Source organism: Echinops telfairi, unplaced genomic scaffold, assembly GCF_000313985.2.
Source record: "Echinops telfairi isolate 266 unplaced genomic scaffold, ASM31398v2 ScPeMD7_23;HRSCAF=83, whole genome shotgun sequence".
Lineage (NCBI taxonomy): Eukaryota > Metazoa > Chordata > Mammalia > Afrosoricida > Tenrecidae > Echinops > Echinops telfairi.
In genome coordinates, this window is record NW_022103920.1 from 18,049,703 (window position 1) to 18,076,123 (window position 26,421).

Below are 26,421 nucleotides of genomic sequence, written 5' to 3' on the forward strand. Positions count from 1 at the left end.
CATTACCTGGTCCACAGTAAATCCCCGCCCCCCTCCGTTAGGGGAGAGGATCTAGCCTATAGTCTCGAGGTCAGAAAGACTGCATGTGCAATTCAGAGCATGGACAGGATGCCGTCCTTCAATAAGAAAAGGGACTGTTTTTTTTTTTTGGTAGCAGGAGAGAAGGGTGCACGGAGGTCCCCTGGGTCAGTCTGGTGGCGGGAAATTGAGAGGTGTACTTCAGTGATGGCTACTCTTTCTTTGGGGGAAGACAAAGAATACCTTCCACAAGATTTGGCTTGTTGATTTACCGACAAAACTGACGACATTTTGATAAAACTGTGGTCATTAAAACCAGAAAGCATGGACCCAGTAATGGGGTGGGATTGGATAGGTACACACATAGTTGGTGGTGGTTCCTTGGGAAGGGACTCAGTGACCTCAAAAGTTTTAGGACAGATGAAAGGACACCTTCTACAGCCAAGTCTGTAGGAGTCCTGAGAGCCGCCTGCCAGAGGTTGGGTGCGTGGTTGCCTCTGGAAGATGGGAGGCTGCAGGCTGAAGGGGGAGAAAGGCTTGTTGGCCTGTTCTATCCTTTGCTGCTGTAAGACTCACATTGCCTCTCCTCTCACCACGCTTCTCCTATTCCTGTCTGACCTTCCCTCCCAACTCAATCCTTCTGTATTCACTCCCTATTCCTTAAGTGAGTTCTCACCCAGAGTTGAACACACATCTCCCGCTCTGGGGCCCTCTCCTGAAAACACTCTTCTTCTTTAATGGAAGAGTCCCCGCTATCTTTCTCTAGTTTCATTTTCAGCTCACCTCCAGTGATATTTGTTCCAGCATGTGTTTAGCCACCTGCTCCGCCACACTCTTGAGCCACTCTTTATTTGCTTAGGAGAGACAAACTTCAAAGGTAAAGGTAGATTATATCGTAAGCCATTTTGAGCTGGTGTAAATATTCTCAGATTGTATTCCTTAGCATTCAAAGAGTGAGCTGTGCTGTTTTTGTGCAACAGTAAAATAGGAGCTGTAAGCGATACATTTCAGGTTGAAATTGTATTTTTGTGTGTGTGAGCAGAAAGGCTGAGAGACTCTTTGTTCCACCTTCCTTTGGAAAATAAGCGACTCGGTGATATCCCATCCAGTTTTTGGCAAACCATTAGGAAGACATTTACATATTTAGATTATTTAGAAAATTAGAGCAAATTGGAAAGACAATAAATGTCTTCATATTTCTAAATGATAGTCTATGAAAAAGGAGTTAGCTCTTCCTTTAAAGAAAAGTAAAAGGAACAGTGTGCTTTCATTTAAGCACCCCAAAATGTGGGAAGCCATTGAGAAGCAGTTTTACTAGGTAGACAGTGCATATTAAGTCAGGGATCCAAAGGTGTCGACCTGAGGCTGCTGTGGTGTGTGCTGTTCTAAGCAAGGTGTTGGGGCAGCATCTTACCTCCTTTGACTTCCCAGGAGGGCAAGAGACTCAAACTCAACATCAGTCAAAGGCTGATTCCTATGAGGTAGAGGTCAGTCGTGCCTCCACCCTCCAAACTTCTTACCAGCTCAGGCATCAGCCGCCCCTCCCTTGGCACTCTCTAGTCTTCTACTGAGTTCCACAGTTTTCACAGACTCTGTTCATAGTTATGGGGTTCTTTAGGGAAGTTCAACCAAACCCAGGCTTGATCCTTATTTATAGTGACCCCATAGACATCTCTGAGCCTACAAATCTTTACGAGAGCAGACAGCCTCGTCTGCTCCTGTGGAGCAGATGAGTTTGAACCACCAACCTTGTGGTTAGCCGTCTAGTGCTCACGGGACAGCACCACTAATAGGTTCTAGTTCAGGTTCAGTAAAACTCACAATACAGACACATGTTTTCTAGTTATGGCGATAGGGCATGCTTTCCTCTCGTCCAGTCGCTGGACTCCTTGACCTCTGCTCTGTTCAGGTGACGTTGTCCCAACATTCTGACGAATGCCCGAAGGGCACTTCACCTCCACCGGTAGCATCAGCCTCAAGGCTATGGACAACCAACAGAACAAAGCACCGCTCGCTCTCGCACCATCCAAGCATCTCTTCTATTTGAGCTCGTTGTTGCAGCCACTGTGCCAATCCCGCTCCTTTACAGTTTTCCTCAGAACAGCCCTGTGTGCCACAGTCGGACTACTCCTTAATGTTTCTAAGACGGCAATCTTTACAGGAGCAAATTCCCAGCTCTTTCTTTTTTCCCTCATGGATTTGCTGGTGATTTCCAATTGCCGTCCTTCGGGTGAACCCTCATGTCAAGTTGAGTGTTTAAACCTCATCCCCCCAGAGCCTCTTTCTACTGTGACTCTAAACCCAACCCCAGTTCACTGCCAGCCCTTGGATTCTGTGGTGGTTAGTCAGGAGTGAGTCAGCAGGACATATGACTGCCCACTATACACGGGACATTTTCTTAGAACTTGCTGAAAAAGATAACTGGATATCCTAGTCTTATCTTTCACGCCCCCCCCCCCCCCCCATATATGGAGGAGGCGTAAGGAATGAGTTTGCACTTCAAAACGAAGGTGCGAGAAACTTTGTTCCTTTACCCTGGATCACTCTGGCATTGAGTCATGCTTCTGTGGGTGCCAAGAAATTCAATCAGAGTCTTCTTTGGGGGGTGTCCCTCTCAAGTTTCCAAGATGACAGTGGTGTTCATCACTGTAGCTCCCATGGCCCATCAAAAGGACAGGGACTCCAAGCCTCTCAGGCCTAGCAAAGGGCAGCGCTTCTTTGATGAGGTGCGCAGCTTGTGGGCCTCCGTGGCCAGTCTTCCCAAGAACACTCAGAGCTCAGCTAGCTGCAGGCCGGGTCCTGTGGGAAAGCAAGAACTCTATCAATCCCTTGGCTTGGTGAAAGCCCACCCCCTTCTTCTCTAGCCCTGCCCTCTCTCTCAGACCGTGGTTCTGCTGTTCGGTGGCATTGAGTTGGTTCTGATTCGTGGTGCCCCTGTGTACAACAGAACAAAACACTGCTCTGTCCGGCGCCGCTTTCACCATTGTTGCTAAGTCTGAGCCCACGGTTGCAGCCACTCTGTCAGTCCATCTCAACGAGGGTCTTCCTCCTTCCCCCTGCCTTTACTAATTCTCTTCTGAGAGTCTGGCTGATGTAAGTCCTCCTGTGGCGAATTCAGCTCTACCAGCCTGTCGTCTATGGCCCTTTGTCATCACTAGTCAGTTCTAACTCAGGAGGACCTTTTGTGCTACAGAGTAGAAGTGCTTCGTAGGGTTTTCTAGACTGTACCCTTATGGAAACGAATCACCAGGTCCTTTCTTCCAGCCCCCACTGGGTGGGTTCAAACTCTCAACCTTTAGGCTGGTGTGAACTTAATTGCACCTGCCAGTGACTTTTTTGTAGACCTCATCTTCTGAAATCAAAGACACAATTTATTGTCCAGGACACACAGCCTCAGTTGCTTTTAGAGGGGCAGAAAAGAAAGAAGAAATTATTTCATGTGTCTCCTAAAGGCCTCAAGAATTTGGCAGAAATTAATATCTGTAAATTCTCTTACTATAGATGAATGCTATGGGAAATTTACTGATGATTAGGTGCATTACATCTTATAGTTAATGGTACAGCTGTGGTTAAATTTTGATTTTTAAAACACTCATCTGTTATTTTCAAATAAGATATATATTTATATATAGATATATGCAGACATATAAATGTATATATACGTGAGATCGATCTACTATTTCTCCATCTACAGCTCTCCTTGTCTTAACCTGGATATGATGTATCCAGGTTGTCCCATTGTGTGTACATTTCCCCTGACCTTGTTTGGAAAGAGAGTCTTTAAAGATGCTCATATCAGAGTAGGGGGGTGGTTCCTCAACCTAAGGGGTGACATTCAGGTTTTGAAGGTCAGATTGGGTTTGAAGCCTAACGACAGTTTGTCCAGAGTGGTAAATTAGTTTCCTCTGAAGAGATTGTGCATGAAAGTGAGAGTCAGTCCATTTGGAAACTTAATGAGCTTCCCTTTAGATGTTAAAATTAGACTTATCAAAGGGAGAGATCCTTGGAACATTCTCCGGTCTGTATTGGGAGTGTGGATCCCGAGCCAATTACACTCTTTTATCTAATTGCCCTGTTACCCTCGCTGGGTATTTAGGAAATCAGCTCTGGAGATGGAATGTTCTGGTTTGTGTTGTCTATGTAAGTAGAGTGCTAATCAAGCCCTGTAACCCCAAGTGTGCCCTATTCTACTGGGTTCACCAGTGTAGGGCATTATAACCAGTTGTAACCATTGTTGGGTGTGAGCCTTTCCACTGGTTTTTGTTGCTCAGAATAAGACCCGATTTCCTCTTGGGAGATAAATAACAAAGTGAAGCCCCAGGGAATGTGGATAATCATTGTAAACCCAAGACATTGTCAAGCCAGAAACTTTATGAGTACATACCACTGCCCCTTGTTGACAGTCTTCCGCATTTGCAGGATTCCAATCATGTAGTATTGAGTGGCAAAATGCCAGTCTAAATGGAAAATCTGCCAGCTTAAGGTGTATTGACTTCCATTCGTTGGTTATAATTATGGACTTTTTATTTTTTAATGTTCTTGTGTTGACATGCTTGGGGGGGAAATTGAACCACAACGGTGATTGCGCAGCAAGGAAATTAGCACAAGAGGAAAGAAATGCTAGGTGGGAGCTTGAAGTCAGCAGGGATGGGAACGAGTGGGTGGGAGAGTTGAATGTTTTAGCGATTTGGCAAATGATGCGGAGAAAGTGCCCCAGCACATTTTGGCCTTTCTATCACGACACGAGTTGTCAGGGATCTTCTTTCTTTCCCTTTCTGTGGGAGGTGGGGTGACAGGTAAGAAAAGACTTGACCCAAAGCCAAACGGTTCCCGCTTCTAAGAAACCCACTCCACCCTTTGCCCTCCAGGTTATTTAAAAGACCACGTAGAGAAGGATTTCATTTTGAAGCCCCAAGCTTTCTGAAGCCTTGTGGAGAAGGGATCCAAGAAGTGTCTTTTACCCCACGCGGCGGTGGAATCCCGGCAGTCCTAGTTCGAAATAATGAAATCAGAAACGGACATCTCCTGCCTCTCTGGGACGTGGGCCACTGAGCAGACTGTCCCGAGGTGGACACATTCATTTCTTTCTCATTCCACCACCTCAGGAGAAGTGCTGAGAATGAATATTATCTTGTAAACCAAAAAAAAAAGAAGAAAGAAAAAAGATGCCAGATTAGCCTCCGGGGCTCGTTCTAACCTGCTTCTCACGTCTTTTGAAATCCCACCTAAAGCCTCTCACCGTCCCAGTCAAAATGAAGAGGGCTGCCCTCTGCCTTTTCAATCACTTTTTACTTTCCCGGGAAAACAACGATTAGAGCTTGGAAGCGATCTAAGTCCTTATTTATTTTTTCCCTGGGTGCTGCCCTTAACGTTGTTTCTATTTGGCGGAAGAAGCTGCATCCATCCATCCATTCTCTGCCCTGTGTGTCCACTTATTCCCACCTCGAGGCGTCAGGATTTAGAGATCTGTGAGAATGTAATTCTGGTTCCAGCTCTGGCACAAAACTAAGAAAACCCCCAAGCTCACTGCCATCGAGCCGATTCTGGCTCATAGTGACTCTCAAAGTCAGGATAGAACTGCCCCTGTGGATTTCTGAGACTGTAACGCTTTACGAGAGTGGAAGGCCTCGTCTTTCTCCCACAGTGTGGCTGGTGGTTTTGAGCTGCTGACTTGTTGGTTAGCAGCCTCACACATAACTGCTATGTCACCAAGCACGCGCTGCTGTTAACTGCCCTCCAGTTGGCTTTGACTCACGGCGGTCTTGAGGATAGAGGGACAAACCTGTGCCCTGGGGACCCAGGGCCCTTCGTGCTTGGGGTGGCCGACTCTGTTGTGGTGGCTGTGGTGTGCATCCGCCTCATGGGGGGCTTTCTTGATTTCCATGATGCTCTGCTTTACCAGAGAGGATGACCTTTTCTAGAGATGGTCTTTCCTGATTATACGTGAACGTGAGCAAGCTGAAGTCTAGTGTCCAAGGCCCATTCTGGCTGTTTGCTTCGAAGACGGATTTCTTCCTTCTTCGGACAGGCCACCGTACATTCCGTTTTCTTTGCCAACACCGCAGTTTGAAGGCATCGATTCTTCTGTCTTCCCTTTTCATTGTACAGCTTTCTGCTGCCCATGAGGCGGCGGGAAAGGCCCGGACTTGGGTCAGGTGCATCTTGGTCATCAAGCTGACAGCTTTGATTTGTAGAATTCTAGAGAGGCCTTTAGCAGCAGATTTTCCGATGCAATATGTCATTTGACTTCTTGACTGCTGCTTCCTTGGACATTGATTGTAATGAAATCGATGACAACTTCACCCCCCACCAACCCTTCCTTATGCACACATTCCTTGAAAATACACCTAGTCCTTGTCTCTGCACCATCATTATCCAACATTTTACATTTAGGGGGCTAGGGAGAAATCTACATTCAGATGATTTGGGACACGCTGGAGGAGCTGAGGAGAGAGTGGGAGCAGGAGCAGGGGGAGGTTTGTGCGTGGGACAGAGGGTGGGCGCCGGTATGGCTGGAGGGGGCCATGGGAGCTGGCAGGGGCGTGGGGCTTCCAGTGGGGATCTGAACTCTTGCTTCCAGGGAGACTGCGAACCATCTCTGTGGCCTTCGCTGCGCACTTTCTAGCCTTAAGCGCTTGTCAGGCCCCTGCCCTCCTCTTCATGTCCCCAAAGTGGGTGGCTGGCCCATCTGGAGGAGGGCCGAAGTAGGAGACCATCTGTGTCCTGTGTCCCTTCCCTTTCCCCCTCGTTTCTTAGCTGTCAGCTTAAAGCCACTAGCTCAGAAAAGCCTTCCCTGTCTGCCTGAACCTTGTGCTCCTCTTCACAGCCGGGGTCTTCTCTGTCATGGTGCTCCCTGCAAGTGCTGTTGGGTCTTTATTTGGGTGGTGGTTTATTTAATGCCTGTTTTTTTTTCCATTTGACTTGAATCCCGGGGTGGTGGGAGGACTGTGTGCTGTGTGCTCTCTGTGTCCAGGGTCCATCACATGTGGTTTTCATGGAGTGGGGGTCTTATGCTCCACAGGACAAAACATCACCTGGCCCCGGGCCATCTTCATGGCGGCGCACAGTGGGAGCTAAATGTATCCAATGGATTAATGAAAGAGTAATCATTAGGAAGCCATTGCCTGTACTTTAACCTGCTCAGCAGAAAAAAACAAGTGTTTTCAATTTAACCCTCCAAGTTGTATATGATACTGCAAATGCAGTAATTATGATTTTATGAACAATATGAAAGTTAGGGGAAAATACGGTGTATATTATCTGGTTAGCCAATACAGTATATATTATCTTGTGTGTGTGTGTATATATGTCAGCATACATGTATGAACCCTGGTGGCATAGTGCTCATGCATTGGACTTCGGTCTGCCTGGTCAGCAGTGCACAACTACCAGAAGCTCTCCAGGAGAAAGCCTGGGCTTTATACGTCTCTAAAGAGTTACAGCCTTGGAAACCCACAGGAACTTGCTATGAGACAGCATTGACTCGATGGCAGTGAGTTTGGTTTTTAGATATATGATTTTTTTGTAAGAAAAGAAATGGAAAATCAAGAAAAGCCATAAACTAGAGCAACTGTAAAACTAGTTGGCATAGTAAAGTCCATTCCTTTAAAAATGAAAGTTTTAAATTCAACTTGCTATTTGGACTTTTGAGTGGATACATGCAGAGTCTAAACTCAAACCAACAAGTCTACTGTCATCGAGTTGATTCAGATTCACAGTGGCTTTATATAGGGTTCCTGAGGTGTTAACTCTTTACAGAAGCAGATAGTCTTGTTGTTCTGCCACCGAGCAGCTGGTGGGTTTGAACCATTGATCTTGCGGTTGCGGTCCCATGCTTCTCCAAGAGTGCCACCCGGGTCCCTGTATGCAGAGTATTTAGATTTAAAAGTTCCCATGCTTCTAATGATTTGCTAAATAATAGCAACTCTTTCCTTGAGGATCTGTTGTACTTTCTCATTGTAAAGTAATTAGCAGATGTAAAAAAAATGGGATATTAATCTTATGGACTATAATTGTGGTTGTTTGCATGCAAGTTCTTTCATGTCCATAGATTGCCTGTCTTTCATTTTAAATAAATAGGTTAGACATCAAATGTCATTATCAATTGGATTTAAATCACTCTATTTCTCTTTGAAACAGGGCATGAATTACTTGGCTTTCCACAAGAGAGTCTGACTTGGCATGGCTTTAGGGTTAGATGTTTCAGAAGTCAATCTAAAATACTTTAGTGTAGATTACCTGCCCAAGATGTTTGAACCCATCCATGTTAACATAAGGAATGCCATAAAGGGAGCCCTGGTGCCGGAGTAGTTCAGTGCTCAGCTGCTAAGCGAAAGGTTGTAATTTGACCTGTAGGGGATGCCATGGCCAGAAGACTCGCTCTCTGCTTCAGTACAGATTATATCTGAGGAAACTCTATGGGTCAGCCCTACTCTGTCATACGGGGTTTCTTTAAATCAAACTGGGCTTATGACGTGGCGGCGGCAGCAGCAACAACGATGTAAAAGCAACTGGGCACTCCCTTTTGTTGTGGGTGTTAGTGGACTTCAGACTGGCTCTAACTTATAGTGACCTTCTATAGAACAGCAAGAAACACTGCCTGATCCTACCCCATCTTCCTGATCCTTGGTGTCTTTGAATCCATTGTGGGGCTCTTGTGTCAATCCATCTCATTAGGGGTTTCCCTCATATTCACTCATCTTCCACCAAGCATGATGTCCACTTCTTACGACTGACTTTGCCCGATGAGCTATCCAAATGAGGCAAGGCAAAGGCTCCCCTCCCCTTTCTTGGTTCTGAGGCGCTTTCTGCAGTGCGGCTGTTAGGTGCTGTGGAGTTGGTTGACTCACCGTGACCGTATACACAGCACTGCCCAGTCCTGTACCCTCCGCACGATTATTATGGTTGAGCCCATCATTGCGGCCATCATGTCAGCCCATGTTGTCATGGGCCTTCCTCTTTTGCGCTGCCCCTCTGCCAAGCAGGGTGTGCTGTTTTAGGGACCCAGCTCTGCTGTTAACATGTCCAAAGTATGCAAGACAAAGTCTGGCCATATTTGCTTCCAAGGAGCATTCCGGCTGTATGTTTTTCAAGATGGATTTGTTTGTTCCTCTGGAAGTCCATGTTATCTTCTTTTTTGGGGGGGCGGGCAGCATCCTAAGACATCAATTGGTCTTTGGTCTTCCTTTTTCACTGTCCAGTTTGCACAAGCACACGAGACCACTGAAAATGCCAGGCTTGTGTTAGGCGTACGTTCCTCCTCAAAGTACTATCCCGGCTTTTCAACATTGAAGACAGCGGTTCTCAACCTCTGGGGGTCATGACTCCTTTGGGGGTCGAACAACCCTTTCCCAGGGGTCGCCCAATTCATCACAGTAGCAAAATGACAGTGATGAAGTAGCAACGAAAATAATGTTATGGTTGGGGGTCACCACAACATGAAGAACTGCATTAAAGGGTCATGGCATCAGTAAGGTGACCAGATTTAAATCGGGACACCATTGACGGGGGCAGGGGAAGTTCTTGATTAAAAATTTGGTCTATGTGGACCAAATAGACTAGCTTGTCGAGCATTCTTTCCAAAAATCGGGACTGTCCTGCCCAAAGCAGGACGTCTGGTCACCTTAGGCATTAGGGAGGTTGAGTACCACTGCCTTCCGAGGTCTGCTGCAGCACACTGACCCAATGCAGCGCATTGTTTGCTAAGTGGTGCCACTTCCACGGGCACTGATGTGCTCCAAGCAAGAGGAAGTCCTTGACAATTTCAATCTCTTCTTTGTGTATCATAACCTTACCCACTAGTCCAGTTGTGAGGATTTTTGTTTCCTTTACATTAAGTCATAGTTCATCTTGACCACGGGGAAGCTTTCCGCACAGCTGTTGGCAAATTTGTGTGAAGCTACTTGTCATAAGTGAGCCCAGGTGCTCAGCTTGCTCCAGACCCTCCTCCTCTGTCTTATCTTCTGCTCGATTCTTGGGGGTTGCTGGGCTCCTCTGTGCAGTCAATACCATCGGTTCCCCTTGCCCTCTGACTTCCACTTGGGTTCAGTTCATAGGGATCATGCGTAGGCTGGGTTGTGTAGAGAAACAAATCTAGTGACATTCATAGATGTATATGAAAGAGCTTTATATCAAGAACTAATTATGTATCAGGAAGGCATCCCAGCACAGTCCAACTAAGTCCATAAGTCCAATCAGTGCCAGCCAGGCCTCTCTTGAGACTCATCTAGCTTCAGGACTATGATGCAGAAAAAAGAAGCCTGATGCAGGAAGATCACAGGCCAGCGGGTGCAGAGTCACGTGGATCCAAGGTTGGTGAAAATATGGCAGGGTGCCGACAGCTCTCGGTCAATTGCCCCACATGGGTCTACCACTGGAGGCAGACAGGATCCCAGCCAGCAGGAAGGTGAACGGGCAGAGAGAGAGAGTTCCCAGTGACCGTCACTGTTCAAACAGGCTTATGACACCCAGGAGGGGTCAGGCTGTACCCCAATTGATAGGTTGGGCCTCTCTCTACCCTTACCCAGGAATGAGTCTAGTGGACCTAATCTCCAACCATCACAGATACTCAGCAGGAGTCAGAGCGGGAGAAGAGGCCAGGGTATCATTTCCTTGACTGGGGTTGTCTGAATCTGGCTGTGCCCATCAGGTGGTCATTTCTCTTCTGTTCATGATGGTTTCCTTCCAGTCTCCCTTCCCAGTCCTTTAGCATCTGGCTTGGCAACTGGCTCCTTCTGACTCCTACTGCAACACTACTCCTCACTGCTATTTCCTGTGTTACCACCCATACCTTGAACATAGTCCCTTCATTTAAGTGATCCCTGCAGAACTTACTCTCATCTTAGCCTATCATTTGCTTCCTGTTGCTTCCTTGCCTCATAACCTTGGGAAAATCGTGAGAGCCCGTACTCGTTCATGATTCTATCGAATATCCAAATGGGTTGTCTAAAACAAAGATGTGACTTTGTAGATATAATGTATATTTATAACTTCTGGCATGCATGTATTCAAAAATGCTCTCTACAAGCATGCCTTCTATGTCTTAGTCTTCTTCATGTTTGCCACTGAAATTTGAGATTCACCATCTGTAGCAAATGTTCTGAATTATTTATCCTGCAGTGGGCATGGGTTGACCTTAACTCTCCCCTCTCAGGTGTGGCTTTGTTACCTGTGTTGCGCATTTATGAGGAGGAAGGCTCGTCTGGGCTGGGGTTGTGGATGTGGATGGTCTGGGTGGCAGTGTTGGAGGTGTTTTGGTCTGCATCCTGGCTCATAATGCGATTAAACACATGACCTTTAACCTTCTAACGTGCTGCACTCAGCTATGCCAAGCAACATAGATTCTTTGGTGCATGTGTCTAAAGAATTTTGTTTAGTTTGATTGAGTGATGTATAGGAGAAGGATAAAATCCAGTACACAATCTTCCATTTCAGTAGACTTCCTGTCATTGTCTTTTGCTCCATCCCACCATGTATTGAAACCCCAAAGCTCTTGTTCTCCTGCGAACCTTCGGTGGGAACCTAATGAGAAGGGAGGCGAATACAGAATTTCACATTTGGCACCAAGTTGTACGGGTAGGAAGCTTAATACCTATCTACTTGGCAGGCAGGATTGTTCTGAGCAGCTTTTGATGTGGAGTAGAATAGTATTTCTTCTAGTCTCCATGTAGCACAAGGATAAATTTAAGCATGCAGCTGCTGACTGAAAGGTTGTTAGTTTGCATCCACTCAGAGGTGCCTCAGAAGAAAGGCTTGGCCATCTACTTTCAAGAAAATGAATAGTTGAAAGCCCCATAGAGCATAGTTCCCCTGACACACGTGCGTTCACCACAAGTGGGAACCGACTCTACTGCCCATGGTAACTGGTAGGACTTCTTCATGCTTTTGAAACAAACTCAGGCGAGCGCTCACTCTTCCTTATGATTTTGTTCTTGGGCTCTGCATTGTCTCTCTCTTTTCCCCTCTCCGAATCCCATTTTCGTGGAGCTGAAAGGGACAGGAAAGCCCAGGGCCATGGGGGAAGGAAAGGTGAGTGGGGGTGGGGGTGGTTAGGGGAGGGGGCTTGGATTTCTAATGCAGATTTCCTTTTCATCGGATTTCACATGATATGCCCAAGTCTTGCCAGGAGCAGCTAGTGGTTCTGATCCCAGAGAGCAGTCAGAGCAGAGAAGACCCTGTGGCTGGCTGGCATCATTTTGCTCTTGTGGTCCTGATGCTGCAGCATCAACAGATCCATACCAGGGCCTGGTGGCAAGATGCTCTCCTGGTGAGGGCCACTGTTGCTCAGGCCAGCATCACCGAGGAAGTGCTCAGACAAGCACAACCCCCTGAGGTCTTTTGCTGGAGAAAACCGATAATGCTATTGAGCATCCCCAAAGACCCACCTGGCTAACCACAATCAATGGACAAAGTTGTTTGCTGAGAGGAAAAGCAGGAAAAGCTTGTTTGGCAGGAATTGGGAAAGGAAGAAGTGTTTCACCTCGGTCCTACAAACCTCTGCTTAGATGTGTGTGGGCTTCTTGCAGAAAACAAGAACCTCACATTTACTAATCATTGGATGAGCTATTGCTAAAATTCTAATAGGCTCAGAAGGAACAAGTCCATTCCGCTGATTTTTTGAAGACTTCGCACTTCCTACCTTATTAACTCTTCCACTGAACCACTGCCCCACCAGTGTTCCTTCGGGGTCTCAGGAACTCCCAGTCTCTAAATCTCAGTCATGCAGAGTTGGACCTAGTGAAGACAATTCAAGGGACACCCTTTGAGTGAAAATAGCTTCTTCCATTTCTGCGTAGAATATCCATGGTGTAAAGACAAGCAAATCTAACTAAATTCAAAAACCTGTACTTTTAATTTTTCTTTAATGACAGCTTAAAGTCTGTGAACTTTTAAAGTATTCGCTCAGATAGTTATGAAGTTCTCATGTTCATTGTTCATAATTTCTAAAAGCGTAGTGGCCCGTGTGTGTCTCTATTTACACAAGCTAGGGTGGTTTTAGGACGTGCTTGATTGGGACTGCAGTGGTACCACCTCATCTTGGTGACAGTGGGAATCCTGTGCTCATCAAAAGCTTTTCAAGATGAATATGTCCTTACCTAACAAGGACAAATATCTTTCCAAATTACTATGTGTGGAGGAAAATCATAAACAGGGACTTTGATTGATGGATAGATGGATGGGGTTTATTTTTCATTCAGCATATATTTATGAAAACCCAACTCAGTCTTACCAGTAAGCAGCTCTGGTGGTGGTGCAGGGTAAGGGTTGCACGGCTAACCTCAAGGTATGCAGTTCAAACCCACAAGCCACTCCTAAGGAGAAAAGATTTCAGTCTCTGACACCTGATAGAAGGTCACTATGGTTTGTAATTGACTCCATGGTAGTGGTTAATGTGCTAACAGAGGATTCAAATGTACTAGTGTTCATAATGATGGCGTAGGCCTGGCAACCTTTTCCTTCTGTTTTAAATAAGATTGGCATGACTAAGAGCTAACTCCATGGTAACAGAAAGAACAACTGCCCTGGGAGGTCTGACTGTAGCCGTAAACAATGTGCAGAAGACCCTTGGGAACCTATATTTCAGTCGGGGAAGCAGAACACACAATGCCAGGTTGTCATGGGTTTAAGAAACGAAACTAAGGACGAGGTGGAGTGATAGCGGGTTGTGGAGGCCACATTGAAAGGGTAGTCAGGGAAGGCTGGTTGGAGGAGGAGACAGATGCTGGGTCATAGGCTCAAAGGAAGAGAAAACCAGATACAGCTTGGCAAGAGCATACGGCACAATCGGTCCAAGGCTTGGAGGAGAAAAAGAGCTTGGCCTGCTCAGGAAACACAGAGGGAGCAGGCGGAGCTGGATTAGGTGAGTGAACTGGGAAATGGCCATAAGCCAGATCCCAAGGACCCAATGGCAAGAAGTGTGGGTTTTATTTGAATAGCAATGGGGGTAACATTTGAATGTCTTTGAGCAAGACTTGAATAGATCTTTATATTTCCTTGGCGATCAATTTGACTGCTGGGTGTAAAATGGAGTTGAGAAGGACAAGATGGAAGCAGGGAAGCTGGTTATTTCAGGAATCCGGGTATCACAGTGGCTTGAACTAGGGCATAGGTTCCCAAACATATTTGCCCCACTCCACCCTTTTCAGAAACATACTACTCACTGCTCTCCCCGCCCCCACAAGTGATATTTTACTACAGTCTATAATCCAGGATAAAGTATAGGTATCTGCTTATTTAGCCTCTCCAGATTGTTCCAGTGCCCCCCAGGGTCAGTATCACCTGCTTTTGGAAACACCAGACTAGGATTTTTGGCTCCACTGGTCCAAGGCCATGACCCAAGGCTGCTAATGGAGCCTTATCCTTGCTCTCAGCTAGTAAGAGGGAGGCCATGCGAAGAGCACATCCTTTCCCTGGAAGGCCATTTTTCAGAAGTTGCACTTCCGGTACTATGGACATGGCTGCAAGGAAGGCTGGGAAATGTAGTCTTAATTCGAATGCTCAAGTGTCTATGTAAAAATTGGGAGTTCAATCTACCAGAGGTGTTAGCAAAGAGATAGAAGAAAAGTTACTAGAGGACAAGAACCTCTGCTGACCTTTATTTAAAAATAGATGTCTCTGCTGTATATTTGTTATCAAACTATTCAAGAAACTTTGTCAATTTCTTTTGAATAATATTTTTGCCACCTTGAACTCTCAGGCAGACTTTTGGAATCTCTTAGAATTTGAAAGTCTAAGGTCCATAGACTATGTAGCTAAGTGTTGAGCAAGTAATTATCTTTACTCATGACTAAGATACGATATCTTCCCAGACACCAGCTCTCTGTTAAGAACTGAATTGGAAAGAATATAGCTTGGACCTGAGGCCCAAATGTTAACACCTACATCAAACTGAAACTTTCATTTTGGTACAGAAGACTCCTGATTTTTCTTAGACTTGTGGTGGCCAAGTGAATATGAGTGGATAGCCACCCAAACCAGGATTTTTCTCAAAGCTATGTATTTAATTTTTTTGACAAAACAATATTATCACCTTCAAAGTACTGTCCATTACACTGAATACATTTGTCAAATATGAGATTCAATTCTTGGAAATATTTTTCAAACCCATCTGTTTGGATGGCTGACAACACCTCCCTTTTTCCCCCTTCACTTCTACATATCATATCTCTGCCCCTTTATGTCCTTCTTTATTAGTGGAAACAAAAAGAAGTTGCATGGAGCAAGGCCAGGTGTCAGGTGCATGGAGCAAGAGAGGCATGCTGTATTTTTGCCCATAACTGGTGCACTGAGATGGCTGCATAAGCAGGTGTATTGCTATGGTGGCAAAACCAGTCCCCCATCTGCCACAAATCAGGCCTTTGTTGTTGCACACTGTTATGCAATCTTTTCAGAACCTCTAAAGAGAAAGCTTGGTTAACAGTCTGATCTGGTGGAACAAATTCCCAATGCGCTGTCCCCATCACATTCAGAAAGATGACAGACGTCCGGAACAAGCTTTGTCATCAGTTGACATTTCATCTCTTTTGTGAAATGAGAAAACCACTCATACACTTGAGTTTTTCCCATAGTGATGTCTTTGTAAGCTTATTCAACATCACAATAGTTTCTGTGGCATTTTTCCTGAGCAGGAAACAAAATTTCACAGCCACACACTGTTCTCTTAAATCAGCCATCACAAAAAAATTAGGTTTGAGTGAAACTACTTTTATAAAAAAATCCACTGTGACCAGAGAGAACCTTAGACGGCACCAGTGTGCACTATGTCAGAGCGAGTTGCTCAATGTTTTCCTACCAGGAAAATGAGTTCTACAAAAGCCCTGTCCAAAGGATGATGAGCTTTCTGTCCCAAATGAGAAACCCTCCTTGGCCTCCTGACCTTACGGAGTCAAGAACCGTGCATGAGTTTGCTCCGGTCAGAGAATCAGGGGAGGGCCTGTGAGCTACGCCTGCCAGTAAACAGAACTCTGACCCCTGGTTCTGCTTCTCCTCTCCGTTGGGAAGGGGAACACAACACGTGGACATTTAGGTAGGATATCTTTGCGCAGGAACACCCCCAGGGGATTGAGTGAGAGCTAAGAATCTCCTTTGGGAGAACTGAAGTGAGAATGCAGAAGAAGAAGAAGACATTTTTTCCCCTAACCAAAACAATTACTAGGAAAATGGTAATTAAAGCAATGTATATGGAAGGCAGAGTGGGGTTTTCTGAATTGTGCAATAAATTGCCTCAAATATATTTGGGCACTGGATATATGGCCTTTTTGTATGCACACATCATCTTCTTATGAAAACTCAGCCAAAAGTAAATGAGGAATGACAAAAGGCAAAATGGCAGGCGTTTTCAGAGGATGCTACCTTAAGGAATGAGAAGAGAAAGAAAAGGAAAAAGTCCTGCAAAGACCATGGTAGAGAAGTCTGGAAGGGAACGTGGGTGGAGCAGCCAAAGAGGTTAGGGCTGGGCTGGGCTGGGGAAGCACAGACAGGGGTTGAACCTCTACAGAGACCTTTCACAGTGGATGCATAACTCTGGGTGCTGGCATCGGGAGAGAGGTTTACCAAAGAACACTTTATAAGGTGTGGGCATAAGTAAAGGAAATAATATGGGGCGTTGAAGCACTCCGGAGCTAACAACAGTGGGTGGCACAAAGAATTAAGTGCTTGGTTGCTAACAAAATGTCATGGTTCAAACCCACCCAGAAGTATGTTCGATCCCAAAGATCACAGCTTTGAAAACCCCATGGGACATGGCCCCACTCTACCTCCTGGGCTTGCCTTGAGGAGGAACGGACTTGAGAAAGTCTGAACGGAGAAGGGGAGGAAGTGGTACTAAAATCCAGCAAGAGCTTTCACCATGGTTGAGGACTTCAGGAGAGAGACACCAAGTAAGTCGAGGCACTGCTGGAGGAAGACCTATTTCTGCCATCCACCTGCTGCTGGTGTCTCCTGCTGTCCAAACTCAGCTGGAAACCAGAGGCAAAGGCATATGGTTCCTAGGGAACATTCTCCTCGGACATCGAGCAGGATGGAGAAAGGACTTAGAGGGACCAATGGAAGACAGCTTGTCCAATATTTTTGGGTTGACAATTCAATTGATTAATTCCCAAATAGTCCCGAATGAACACTTGCACCATCCAGTGCTGGGGATACCCAGTAAATAAAACAGCAACCTTGCCTTCCGACCTCCAGGCTCATAAGCCCATAGATAGTCCTGATCTTCATGTCAGATGAGAGGGTTTGGGGAGCAAGGTGCACTCTGCCCGATCGAGTTAGTGACAGCTTCCCAGGGAGGATGGTTGAGTGGGATGGTGAGCTCGTGCTGAAGACCATCAGGTGGAGCAGAACAGATGGGGTCTCCCTGTACAAGAAGCAGCATGGGCAAGGTATAGACCCTTGTAGAGTGCAGTGCACTTGTGGGGAGAGAAGACCAGAGATGAAGTCAGATTCTGGTGGTCTTTGTGAGCCTCATGGAAGAGTTTGGGTTTTCTTTTTTCAATGGGCAAGAAAAGAGTGTCCGCAGAGGCTTATAAAAGACAGTGTCAACAGAAGCTTATAAAGGAGAAGACTTCTTCGAAAGGAGTGGGAATGGATGCCGAGGGCTTCCCCAAACGACTCCTTTTCTCAGTACACTTTCCCTCGTTTCTCTCACTCTCCTTTCCAGACCTCCAGATCTCTTTACCATCTTTCTGTTGTTGTTTCTGACAGAGGAAGCCTTCAGGGCTGAGGGGAAGGTAGGGTGGCTGGATTTGGTGGTGTTGGGAGGGACTGTCAAGTTTATTTCAACTCATCGTGACCCCTGTGTAGACAGAGTAGGACTGTCTCACGGAGTTTTCTTGTCTGCAAGGGTTAGGTAGGTGTTTCTCATATGGAGCATCTGAGCGCATGGGCACTTCCAGTCTTTTGGTTATAGTGTGACAGTATTGCCGCTAGTGTCATGAAGGCTCTTTGGCATTAGCTAGAAAAAGAAAGAGAAACATTCCAGGTTGTTTTTTTTTTTAAAACCACATCTGTTGTCAATCGGGGTTAATTTGAGCATAGTGGAAATATTGGGGAAGCTGGCATAGAAATTAAAATGGTGAATGAGCCGATGCCTAACGGTCGACCGCAAGAAGATAAAAATGAGATGTGACCCCACGACAACTTGCAAAGTTGTCTTGCCACACTGTCAGCATTCCCTGGCACACATTGTTGTAGACCGAGCCGTCTCAAGAATGGAACAAATGGGAAATGCAGGCACGTACTTTCGCTTTGCTTTTCTGCACATTGATCTGGAAAGACAGAACTATTTCAGACTTTGGGGAGAAAGTCCATTACCTAATTATTCAAACAACCATCTTCAATCTGCACTTTTATTTTATAGACCCTTTACACCTGTTTAATTAATCCTAAACATGATGCTGACTGCTAATTAAACAGCCCTGAAAGTGACTGACTGGAAGTAGTAATTTGAGATAATTAGTTTTCGTTTCAAACATGCAGTTTTCACACTTTGTGCTCATTTTTAGAAAGGGGTGGCTCATTATTAGAGGCAGGGTGGGAGTTGCGTAAGGTATTTTACTGCCGGACTCTGAGTAGCTGAGGAAGTGGGAGGATAATCATGTGTCCAAACAGGACAGGGAAATGATATAGTGCTATAGAATTTGCTTTAGGGTGCCTTCCCAGGCTCTGTCATTCTCCCCTCCTTCCCCACGCCCCCCCCCTTACACACACACACACACACACACACACACACACACACACACACCTTCCTAAGTGAAGATCACCCAGCTTAATCCTTTTCATTAGAACATGGAAAGAGAAATCCATAAGCTCTTGATCTTGGAGAATGCTTTCCCTGGAAGGGTACCTCTCACTGGGTCTCGTCCTTTGTCTCTTTCTCGGGTCCTTTAGAAGCTAGCAAGGAAAAGGTGAACAAGGCCAAGGTTGGTGTGTGGTTTGAGCTCTGAAAGAGAATTTTTGCTGATTGTTCATGCATTACAAAGGCACAGAACCTCATTAAGGGAAGCATCTGCACAGATGGAGCCAGTGTATTTGGCCAAGAAAGCAAAAGGGCAGGAAGGAGGCAGGTGAGACTGGCTTTCAGGACTCTTCAATATTAGTAAGTTACCTCGATCCCCAGTAAGAGAAAAATCTAAGAAGCATTTGGGGGTTGATAAAACTTGACTGAGTCATCATTGTTATAGTCGGTGTAGGCAGTCGGGTTTCACTGAAGCAGAGCTGGTGTGAAGGGTGAATATTCTGGTGGCATCAATAGCAGCACTTGGAGAGTTCCAAGCTATCAGTTCCACTTTTGCTGCATGGGTGAACAGTTGGGGGCCCACCACTGACCTCTCGCTAAGCCCAGGGAAGGTCATCCAGATGTGGAGGTATTTTAAAAGGTGTAAATTAGTCAAAACCTTTATGTGGTTTGGGGATTAACTGGTTAAGGGGTGCTGGATCTGACTGTTGGATCTCAGGGTGTGCTGTCCCATGTGGGAAGATGGGATCCCTTTGACATCCAAATATCTAGCTGCATGGAGCTGATGGAAAGCAAGCTCATTCTACTTATGAGCTAAACTTTCATGTTGAACCCATTCTGGGAATCTTGGAGCCCTTTTGAACTTCTACAACACCATGAGGGTTGATACGGTGCATTCTCCCAAAATGCCCTTCTCTCACTCTTCATCTTTTCCTTGAATGATCATAAACTAACCCTTGGCTTTAACTACCATTTTCATCAATGCCCTCTCCACAATCTTTAGCTCTAGTCTCAAGAATCTCTTATGCTCTAGTCCCCAAATTTCATCACCTGCTTCAATCTTTTCTTTTTTAGATGCTGTCATGCCCACAAGGACATTAAAACAGCAAATCAAAAGTTGAACTCATAAATTTTGCTCGGACAATCTCTCCCCTCCATCTTCATAACCCGATAAATAGCAATACCATCGATCCTGCTGCAAAAGCCACCGGACAGAGCTATTCCATAAAACGTCCCTCTTTCCTACACCTGTATCTGCCTTTAAGATACTTTCCGTTTCAGATCAGTTCCTACACGTTTTAACTTAGTTGTTATTGCTGCCAGATGCCATCGAGCCAGCTCTGACCCATCGCTACCATGTGCACAACAGAAGGAAACGCTGCACGGCCCTGCGCCTGCCTCACAATTCTTCCTGTGCCTGAGCCCGTTGTTGCAACCACTGTGCCAATTCCTCTCGTTGAGGACTTTCCTCTTTTTGGCTGCCCCTCTACTTTACCAAGTATGGTGTCCTTCTCCAGGGACGGGCACCTCTCTTACTATTTTTGAAGTTTGTTTGCCTGAGTCTTATTTTTGTTGCGCTGTGCTAATGAGTCCTCTCCAACTGATAATGACCCTGTGTATAACAGAAGGAAGCCCTTCTTGGTCCTACTCCATTTTCACAATTGTTACTAGGCTTCAACCCACTGTCACAGCCCCTGCTTGAGTTCATCGTATCGAGGGTCTTCCTCTTTTTCATGGACGCTCTACTTACCAAGCTTGATATTCCTTTCCATGGACTAGTATTTCCTGATAACATGTCCAATGTACAGGAGATGAAGTCTTGCCATCTTTGATTTTAAAGAGCATTCTGGTTTACTTCCTCTAAGACAAATTTGTTTGCTCTTCAGGGAGTCCCTTGTTTTTTAAATATTTTTTTTGCCAACATTGTAATTCAAATGCATCAATTTTTCAGAAATCTTTACTAATTGTCAAGCTCTTACACGCATATGAAGCTATTGAAAATGGCGTGCCATGGGTTAAATATACCTGAGTCCTTAAGGTCCACTCAAAGAGCTCTTATACGGAAGAATTGCCCCATGTAATGTGTCCTTTGGGTTCCTGATTCCTGCTTTCACAGCTTTTTGTCATAGATTCAAGTACCTGGAACCTTTGACACCTTCAGTCTTTTCTCTTTTTATCATGATGCTGTCTGTGGGCCTGGTTCTGAGGATGTTTGTCAGTTTTTGTAATTCGGTAGTTAGCATGCTGCTGTGATTCTGGAAGCCATGCCATCATTATTTCAAATACCAGCAGGGTCACCTATGGTAAATAAGCTTCAGTGGATCGTCCAGTGTAAGGCTGGACTAGGAAGAAGGCAGAGAGCGTGTACTTCTGAAAAAAATAGCCACTGAGAACCTTTTGAAGCTGAGAACATTGTCTAGTTGCGTGCCGGAAGATGAGCTCCTCAGATTGGAAGGCACTCAACATGTAACTGGGGAAGAGCTGCCTCCTCAAATTAGAACGGACCTTCCCGCTGTGGGATGCAACATTTTGGGCCCTTCATTTGTGGATGGGGCATGATTCAAAATGAGAAGAAAGAGATGGAAACCTCCATTAACAATCAGAACACAGAATGTTTGAAGTATGAATCTCGGAAAATGGGAAGCCGTCACAAATGAAACGGAACACATAACGATTGAGATCACAGATCTTAGTGAGTTAACATAGGTGGGTATTGGCCATTTTGAATCAGAAACCCATCTGGTTGACTGGGCCAGGGATGACACATTGAACAGCAATGGCATTGCATTCCTCTTTCATTAAGAGGTTCTGTCTTGAAGCACAGTGCTGTCTGTGATAGGTTATGTCTACCAAAAAGACTAGTAGGTATAATGATAATTCAAAGTTTTACACCAACTATTAATGCTGGTGACCCATCTTATGTAGCTTCCAGTGTATCTTAAGGCCGAGTGTGTGGTCCAGTGGAGGCACATTAAGATCTCTAAACGTCCAGAATAACAACCGAGTGCATTTTGAAATTTGCGGGCCATTGCTCCCCACCAGTGAGATCTTTCTAGAACAAAAATCGGTCACACAGCTTGCTCTTGCTTACAGTCGTTTCAGTGCCATCCTTCAGCCTTTGGGATAAAGTTCACACTCGGTCACACCCAGCCAACCCTTCTCCAGTCTCCTTGACTCTTCCCTTGCTATCCCAGGCTAGCCTCGATGGAGGTCCTTATACCAGCCTCCTTGTTGAATTGCACATCCCCAATAGCTACTTCTACTAAATGGAGCTTTCCAGCAGCCCTCACTGAGCAGTCCTCTTGCCCTATGTATCCAACAGCACCTGCTCACGTCGTGTCTCTGTATCACATGTTCATGATTCTTGCAGTATTTCAAACATTTTCATGATGCGATTGCAAACCTAACAGACTCCACTGCAATGCAAACATGAATGTTGCCTGCACTTGGAAACAAAATGAATCTGGTGACTCATTTGGTTGTGAGATATACATATTATATTTGTGGTGGTTGGCTGGAGATGACCCTGCAATGCCTCTGAGGCCTGCTTGTACAGGGCTTCTTCCTTTTGCTTTTTTTTTGTTTTTTTTCCGTTGTTTTTCCTTGTTTTATTAGTTTTCCCCTTTGGTTGGTTTTTTGATTGTTTTTTGGCTTTCTTTTTTTTTTTTTAAGGAAAACACGCGGGGATATTTGTTTTGAAAATCTTCTAGGAATTACCGAGTTCATGTAAGAAAAGAATCCATTTTCCTAGCAAAATGATGGTCTGCATTCCTTTTTTATAATTTTTGTTTGAAGGGGTTGGGAAAATGTTTACATTAGAGAAACTACCACATGGTTGGCTGTTTCCCAATATTCTGGTGTACTAACTGATGGCTATAGGCCCATACCTAGAACTGCAGAACTATGTATTTAAAGTATCTTACCAAACACCCAACTTATGGCCAGAAATATTTCAAGTGTAGAAAAGATCTAATAAATTCCTGATTAGTCACTGTGTAGCCTTCAACTCCTAAGGTCATAGCCAATTTCAGGGCCGACCTTTTCTGACGCATGGAGCTAGCAGACCTTCATTTCTGCCTCATATCTTTGCACCACAGCTGATCTTGTGCAGAATAAAGAAAGCAATCACAACAAGACACGCAAATGTTGTGTTCTAACCTCAGAACCAATGGAACCTGAAGGAAAACTAATGTCTTCTCTGGGCTTAGAATGATTGTGCTTTGAAAGAAAGTCAATCCACAAGCCTTTCTAAAATACTTTCTACTTAAACCAGTTGTCACAAAACCGTTTCTTGGCTCCAGGATCTGAAGCTTGAAGGCTTCAGGTTTCTGGGTCTCTGGCACAGCTTTGGCAGTTTAGTCCCTGTGACAATCCCTCTTGTACACCCTTCCTCATGGGTTGAAACGCACTCTCCTTTGCATTGCAGATACCTCAGATCAGCTATGCATCCACAGCCCCCGAACTCAGTGACAACACCAGGTATGACTTTTTCTCCCGGGTCGTCCCACCGGACTCCTATCAAGCACAGGCCATGGTGGACATTGTGACAGCGCTGGGCTGGAATTACGTGTCGACGCTGGCTTCTGAGGGGAACTACGGGGAGAGTGGCGTGGAGGCCTTCACCCACATCTCCAGGGAGATCGGTAAGCATTGGTTGATCAGATTAGCATGTGTGGAGGAGATGGCTTTTGAAGTCCAGAGACCTGTGTGGGACAACCAGAGTTCCCTGAGCTGTCTGACCTGGGCTGTCCACTCTAGAGGGAAGCTGGTTTTATTATAAATGATCTGGTTGTTTGTAGGTCTGCAAGGTGACACTTGGCTGCTAATTTCGGAAGCAGAGCTCCTGACTCAGGCGAACCTTTTAGAAAAAAATGTCTGTTTTGTTGAGGGAGTTTGCTGGCACATTAGAGCTGGTGTAAATTTGAATAAATGACATATTATTTAATTGTTGGAGATGGAAGTTTACATTAGTAAGTCATTCAATTAAATGAAAAAAGGCAGTGGAATTTAACATCCAACACTAGAGGGATTCAGACTAGCAATCATCTTAAAACAATACTGAAGTAGCCCCCCCCAAAGCTACAGTTAAGCAATATTCTTCTTGTCATATTTGCCTTTTTATTTGGAACGTCAGCTCTGAAGCTTGCAGTGGAGATGAAGGACAAGGTGCAGAGACGCAGCGAGAGCCAGCGGTCAGAGAGCCCCGTGCGGTGCTTTTCCCAGGGCAGGTCTCCTCTCTCTCATAGGGCTGGTAGGTGTTGGATTGACTGGATGACAGTGCATTTCGCTTTGCTGTTTCATCCAGATCTCTGTAGACTTTTCGCCAGTGTCCATGGTGAGCCATGATACTGTAGCCCATTCTAGTATTTGGAGCTGGGGGTGCGGTGGGGGAAGAAGAATCCCAAACCCCCCAAGGACAGCGCAACTCTTAGCGGTGATTAGTCGGCGATAGATCTCGGTGGATGAAAGGAGGCATATTATGATTTAACAAATTCTCTATGGCTCACATTTAGTGTGGCTGAATAAAATGTATCCCTTTTCCTCTATGAAAGATACAGAAATATTTTGTGGGAGAATATTTGTTTTGCAGTCATGTTGAACTTGAAAGAAGACGTTGTGTTGACAATGGATTGTCTCTCTCTCTAGAGAGCTTCCACTCAGGAAAGGATCAAGGGTTTCATCTGCGTTGGGCTGCACTTAGAATGACCAAAGACCAATAGGCTTAACCCCTTTGAAATAAGTTTTACTCGAAAGATTTGTAGATGTCTGTGTTCCTTCTGCTATTAGAGCACATGATAGGGTTTATAGATAACAAACTCGTACTTACTAAACTCCCATTTAGTTTGGATAAAATCTATTTTTACTCACGTGCTGTTGTAGAAAAGGCCTGGTCTTGTGGACTGTTCCATTGTGTCAGTTGGACCACAGTGCACACCTGCTGTGTTGATGCAGCTATCATTTCTGCTGTCTGGAATTTTAAAGGGGCAGCACCATTGCCTTAAATGTTGCTTTAGGTCAGTGGTTCTCAACCTGTGGGTGGCGACCCCTTTGGTGATGGAATGACCCTTTCACAGGGGTCGCCCGATACATAACAGTAGGAAAATTACAGTTATGAAATAGCAATGAAAATAAAGTTATGGTTGGTGGGGAGGGGTCACCACAACATGAGGAGCTGTACTACAGGGTTGCGGCATGCGGAAGGTTGAGAACCACTGCTCTCGATGGTGAGGGATTCTCTGATCTCTGGATAAAATCCCCTGCTCCGTCCTCAGACGAGATGCCTCTCCAGGAAAAGAGAGTCGCTTCTAGCGGCAGTGTCAGTACATTCGTAAATAGATGTTGCCCATTCTCACCAGAGTGATAATCCCACAAGTGAAGGAAAGGGTGACCTATTGGAATCATCAGTCGATTGTCGTCGATCTGCCCAGGCTTCACGTCTAGGACACGTGTGCATGCACGGGATGGGTTATGATGAAGAGCTCAGTGCACAACGTATTCTGCCAATCGTTGCAGAATCTGGAGCGGAAAACAAATGCATTGTTTCATTTGACTAAAATCAGAACTTTGATGAAACTGTCACACGCAAGGATTCAGATGGTATCATTTACTATTCCTGTTCTTTCTTAGTGATTAGTCTGGGAGAAAATAATTTGGGTGTCTTGTGTATGTTCCTGATTAGGTCAACACATGTTTTCTGTGTTGATCTTCTCAGTATTCTGTCACTTGATTGGCTGTCCGTTCTATTTTGGTTCTCACGAATATAGGGAGTGGAGGAGGGATGATTGTCAATTAATATACAGAATACTGAAAAGGCCAAATTAGTACCACATTGGAGTATGCCATGGAATATATTAAATATCAAAATTATCCCTCATTTTAATGACAAAGATTGTATCCGGAACAAAAATAGCTGAAAATTAAGCTTTTTACATGACAATGATATTAATGGGAATGGCAAATGGTGGCAACTTAACCCATTCTGAAATTGTCTGATGATGCTAATGAAAATTCATTAGTTCTGTAACATTTGCAGCTCATCCTAAAACACTGGTGACATCTCTGTCACCATGGTAGTAGTGTGTTGTTAAAAAAATCATAGTCTCTTGACTGAGAGGGAAATGTATAAACTCATTCTTCTGAAGTGCCTGTCAATTAATAAAATTGCATATTTCCCCACTTCTTCTAAATGGTCTTGTACTGTGTTCCGAATTTCTCTCTTTAGCAACACTGATTGCTAACAAATTTCAGTGTGAATTGAGGCTTCTTCGTCGTGTGTCTGATTAATTCAGATGGACGTAATGGAATGATAGGAAAGGATAATTTACTTAGAGAGAACTGCCTGGTAGGGTTTGATTAGGACATTTCTCTTGGGGTCCTTTGTGGATCTGGGGGACTGGAATTGATGAGTGAATAGGGACCAGGAGGAATACAGTCCTAGGTGATGAGTCCTCCTAGTTCTGGATCCTTCTGGGGAGCGTGGGGCAGGAGAGACTTGATCTATAGAGACAAATAAATTCCTGATATGCTAAGTGTTATAGTCTCAGCTGAGGCATTTCCAAACAATAGGCTTTTTACTGCAGCAGACAAAAACCACAGTTGCGAGTAAATAAATAGCACAATTTGGCTGGGGCATGTGTATGGGAGACCAAATTCCAAGGTTTGGCATTGGCATA

The 26,421-nt window shown here is 45.1% G+C and overlaps 1 protein-coding gene across 2 annotated transcripts in view; it reads left to right on the forward strand.

Moving 5' to 3' along the window:
• GRM8 (glutamate metabotropic receptor 8) overlaps positions 1-26,421 on the forward strand; it is a 939,770-nt gene that overhangs the window by 173,911 nt on the left and 739,438 nt on the right. For both annotated transcript variants that reach the window (XM_004707786.3, XM_004707785.3), the window contains exon 2: positions 23,175-23,391. In XM_004707786.3, the coding sequence (XP_004707843.1) occupies positions 23,175-23,391 (217 nt within the window). The remainder of the gene's footprint in view (positions 1-23,174; positions 23,392-26,421) is intronic.